Here is a 4782-nt window from a genome sequence, read left to right as displayed (position 1 = left end):
TAGTAATCCCTTACTTTACTCGTTACTTGAAAAAAGTAATCGGATTACAGTAATGCTTTACAAGTAACGCGTTACTGCCCATCTCTGGTGATTGGTCACTTGCAATGTTAAACCTGGAACAACATTTATTATGATGATGTGGCCACAACACCAACACGACGATATCAGATCATCCTTTTAGATCTCACCCGGTCAACGCACGTGAATAACTAGTTCATTACCAGGCCTCTGGAGAACTTCAAGACATGTTGAGGAGGTAATTTAGCCATTTAAATAAGCTGTGTTGGATCAAGGACACATCTAAAACCTGCAGGACACTGGGCCTTGAGGCCTGGAGTTCCCCCACCCCTGTGTTAGAGAGCAGAGTTTCTCTGGTAACCCTTCCAAATAAGCCACACTTGTTCAGTCTGTTTCTAATTGTACTGATGATGAATGTTAAGTTTAACAGGCTGACTGAGGCCTGTACAGTCTCAGATTGAGTTCTTATTTCTGAGTAGTGCACAGATGTCTCCTTCTAGGAAGACTGCGTTAACACATACAGACCAACAAACTGCAGACGCTGCTTTTATAGAGGTGCTCACACTTAATCAAGTGAATTTGATTAGCAGGGCTTTCTGTATCACATGACTGCAGGTTTTTGGAAATGTAGTATTTTTTTATTTGCTGGTGTTAGTGTATGCATCACATTTGTCATGATTGTGGTTTGAGGAGGTTTGTTTGGCACTGGCAGAGGGGAAGAGGTGATGCTCACGGTCACCTGAACTGAGGCGTGATGACTTTTTTAACAGGGAATGATGCACTCAAGTTACTCTAGTAAAAGTCAGCGATAAAAACATGGAGGTGGAAATGAGCATCACCGATGCCCTTTGATGGAAACAACAGCAGATATAACAACACTGTACAGTCAGCGTTACACCATGCGCGCCTGTGACCACAGGCAAATGTTAAAGCATTTTGCATAAAGAAATCCAGATTCAAATGTCAGGTGTTGTTAGATGTTGCAATTGTGCATCACTGTAAAAGAAAATGCTTTGTGTTTGCAGTGGTGGGGGTGGAGGGGACTGCCTCCCCGCGAGATTTTCAAAGCAAATGACGCCATGAGATAAGTGTGGAGCTGTGGGGCTTTGTAAATTGCCGTGTTTCTGTGGAATTCCTTTGAAAACACAATTTATTGCAAGGCAGGAAATTTACTATAATTACAGATGAGTCAGATCTTAAGACTATAACAACTTTATAAAGTTCTCTCTGGCAGCTCAGTCTCACAAACAGAGATGGGGGGGGGGTAGCCAGCTCGTCATACCTTTTGAGGTTTGCGGTTTAAGTCGATATCAATTCTGAGTGCTTTCCTCCTTCAAGGCTAAGTGCTGGAGCCATCGTTTTGCAGATGGATTGTGTAGGCTAACTTCATTTGGGTATCATTTGTATTTCCACATGAATTACGTTCTAGACCTACAAGTCTCGGTGTTGCCCGGTGAAAAATGATTTGCGTCACTGGAAAGCATTTCATTTAAGTAAACCACCACTTCTCTTTCTCTCTGTCTCTCATACTGGATAATACGTGACGCGTATCGAGCCTGTCTCTCTCCCTTTATGCCCACAGAGGGTTTTATCGATCGGTGTATGGGACATACGTTGTCCTCTGTCTTTGACAGGATGTCAACCTCTCTTTTTCCTCTGATGTCTCTTTCCCGTAGGATTTGGATGTGTCATTGTGATGTGATGTTTGATGTGGTGATGCCACAGTGAGAGGTGGCTGACTGGACACTTCTCCTGGAGTGACTTAATCCGTCACCCTGAGCAGATGTTTATCTCCCCTCCCGACAGGACGGAGACGCAGATGCTGTGTGAATACAAAGATGAACTCGAGAGAACTAGCCTGCTAGTGAATGTGTCTACCACAACTCACCCGAGTTCTCCCCTTTTTCTATTTCCACAGACTCTGCAGTTGGGTTGCTATGGCAGCTGTGGCCCCTTCCTACTTCTTCCTGCTGTGTTGGCTGCTGCGAACGGCTAGCTCGGCTTTCCCGGAGGAACCAGGGCCCCTGAACTTCATCCCTACAGAAGGTTTGACCCCTCGCTTTCTCGCTCCTACTCCCTTTTCCTCCATTGCATTTCTCTCACCCACGACATGATGTGAAGTGTTGGGTTACAGCCAAATGCGCATGGTGATGAATGAGGGGGGAGGCTACGGCGAAGGGTTAAGGTCACGATGGTGGCTGTGGAGATTTCACACAAAACGCGTTGAAGCGTGGGGTCACGCTCGGGAATGAGACCGAAGCCATGGAAGGGGCTCTCGCATTCGTGACTTTCCCACACATGAGCTCAGACCCTTGAGAGATACGGCCCCTCGAACGCTCAGACTCTGTGGCTCCGTATCGGCTCTGCAGTCTCCGGCTTAGCCCTGATCTAGATTGACTGCAGTTCAATAATATTGACCAGTGGTTTTCCAGCTAAGTCCAGGCCCTTCTTTGTATATCAATAATGAACAGCTGAGTGTAGACGTGTCTGACTACTGGGTGCTGCCTATTGGCTAGGCTGCAGTAGACCCAACAGCTGTGGTTTACAGCAGGTATAAGTGGAAACAGAAGTCAGAGGCCCAATCACAGTGGGTCAGAGTGATGCAGAAACCGGAGCAAAGATAAGACATACAGGATAGGAATGAAGTAGAAGAAGAAAAATATAGAAATGAAAAGAAAAAAGCAGACTGTGCTGAGCACATGAAATAATATCAGATAGAAATATACCAGCTTTCCTTAGAAATCTGTGGTACAGCATGACTGGAAATGTTTTATTGCTTCCATCTTCGGTTCCCTTCCTCTTCCTCGATGTACAGCACTGATCATTTACCTTTCTGATATTTGTTTCTGTCTTTTTGAATTATCCGAATCAGCCGGCAGAACATGCATTGCCAAACTTGTCAACAAAAGGCTGCATGTAAATGAACAATCCATCAAAAGTGAATCTCAATCAGCCAACAAACAAAAACTTGTGAATATAATGACATATGAGGTGCAGATCAGACATCTTTCATTTTCAGAGTATTTGTCTACGCTCCCCTCCGTGTCTCGGTACATTTAAAGTAGCGCGTCAGCTGTGCTTTCAAATGCAGATCTCAAATGCTTTCTCCACTTCACCTTGAATACCTGTTACTGAGGCTGAACTGTCAAAACAAACTAACACAAAACCACTTTTATGCTGAGTACTTTTGGCTAAGATGGATGTCCGTTTCAGAGAAGCCATTCTGTTTGATTTTCTGACAGTGGTGAGAAGATACCCCGTGTTTCTGGGCCGACCGCACAAAACGTGGCTGAGACAAGAGCCTCTGCACGTCCAGAGGATCCTGCAGGTCAATCGGACGCTCTACATCGGAGCGAGGTACGCGACCCACACACACATGCAGACACACGTGTAGATGTACCGATCAGGCCTGTACCTGCTGCTAGGTGAGGTGAATAACTGGTTATGTCTTCATTGTGGCACCTGTTAGTGGGTGGATATATCAGGGAGCAGGTGAACGTTTTGTCCTCACAGTTGATGTTAGAAGCAGGAAGAATGAGCAAGTTTGAAAAAAGGCCAAACTGTGATGGCTATATGACTTGGAGCTTATAAACTGCAGGTCTTGCAGGGTCTTCTCGGTCCGTAGGGGTCAGTATCTTTTAAAAGTGGTTCAATGAAGGAACAGAGGTGAACGGTGCTCCTTGATCACTGTGGATAATGTGCTGAAAGCAAGAATCGTTCAGGAACGATTGAGGAGCACAACGTTGCTTTTGAGGTGTCGACTTGGCTTCTAAATTCCCCAGATCTCAGTCCGATCCATGGAGACTCCACCTCGCAACTTTTGCACACCTTGATGGTCATAATGTTATGCCCGATCAGTGTATATACTATGTACATTATGTCACTTACCTGGGGTTTTAAAATCTCTTGGACTGCCTGTTATCACCAGAGATGGGCAGTAACGCGTTACTTGTATTGTGTTACTGTAATCCGATTACTTTTGTCAAGTAACGAGTAAAGTAAGGGATTACTATTGCAAAAACGGTAATTAGATTACTGTTACTTTCCCATAGGAACGCTGCGTTACTGCGTTACTAAAACCGTGATTTTTTTTTTTTTGCGAGAATGTCTCATGACAGTGACGTAAGCAAGTGCGACGTTTGTGACAACAGCTGTGTGCAGATCAACAGTGGCTAACATATCGAGTGCGGGAGAGAGTATGAGCGTGCAGCGTTCAAAGCGTGGAAGTACTGACCTTTGAGTTTGATTCCATTAAAAGTGACAAAAACATTAGTGTCCGTTGTGCGTGGGAAGAAAACTTCTCTTTACAGCGAAAAACCCCCTAAACTTCCAAGCAAGCACCGAGTGCGCTACCACGTAATGGGAAATTCACAGAGAAACTCGCGGATTCTTCCACTGACCGCCGCGGCACACCTGCACCAGGGTAAACCTCCGCCTACCCAACTCCTGCTTTACAGGTGAAAATAGAGCAAAAGGACCGCTAGTCTTTGATTTTATTTGTTTTCTGATGTGTTTTACTTGCATCTATTTGAAAGAGTGAGTGTAAACAAAAAAAAAACTATTTTATTTTATGTGCTGGAATGTGTAGAAAATAGGTTTAAATGTTAAACAAATTTCTTCCAGTCAGAGAATGTTGCATATAATTAAATTTTTGTAATGACCAGACACGTCACGGAAAGTGAGTGACATTTGGTGACTTCACATGTGTGAAACATACACTCCTGACTCAAAGTGAGCAAGTTTAACTTCAGCTGTGTCCAGACA

General features: G+C 44.5%; 1 protein-coding gene across 4 annotated transcripts in view; it reads left to right on the top strand.

Moving 5' to 3' along the window:
• Nucleotides 1–4782, top strand: part of sema6bb (sema domain, transmembrane domain (TM), and cytoplasmic domain, (semaphorin) 6Bb) — a 130142-nt gene that overhangs the window by 53223 nt on the left and 72137 nt on the right. For all 4 annotated transcript variants that reach the window (XM_005727051.1, XM_005727052.1, XM_005727050.1 and 1 more), the window contains exons 2-3: nt 1937–2064; nt 3261–3375. In XM_005727051.1, coding sequence (XP_005727108.1) covers nt 1956–2064; nt 3261–3375 — 224 coding nt within the window. In that variant the 5' untranslated portion in view covers nt 1937–1955. The remainder of the gene's footprint in view (nt 1–1936; nt 2065–3260; nt 3376–4782) is intronic.

Source organism: Pundamilia nyererei, unplaced genomic scaffold, assembly GCF_000239375.1.
Source record: "Pundamilia nyererei isolate P.nyererei 1_Seehausen unplaced genomic scaffold, PunNye1.0 scaffold00023, whole genome shotgun sequence".
Taxonomy (NCBI): Eukaryota; Metazoa; Chordata; class Actinopteri; order Cichliformes; family Cichlidae; genus Pundamilia; species Pundamilia nyererei.
This window is presented reverse-complemented; position numbering and strand designations above follow the sequence as displayed.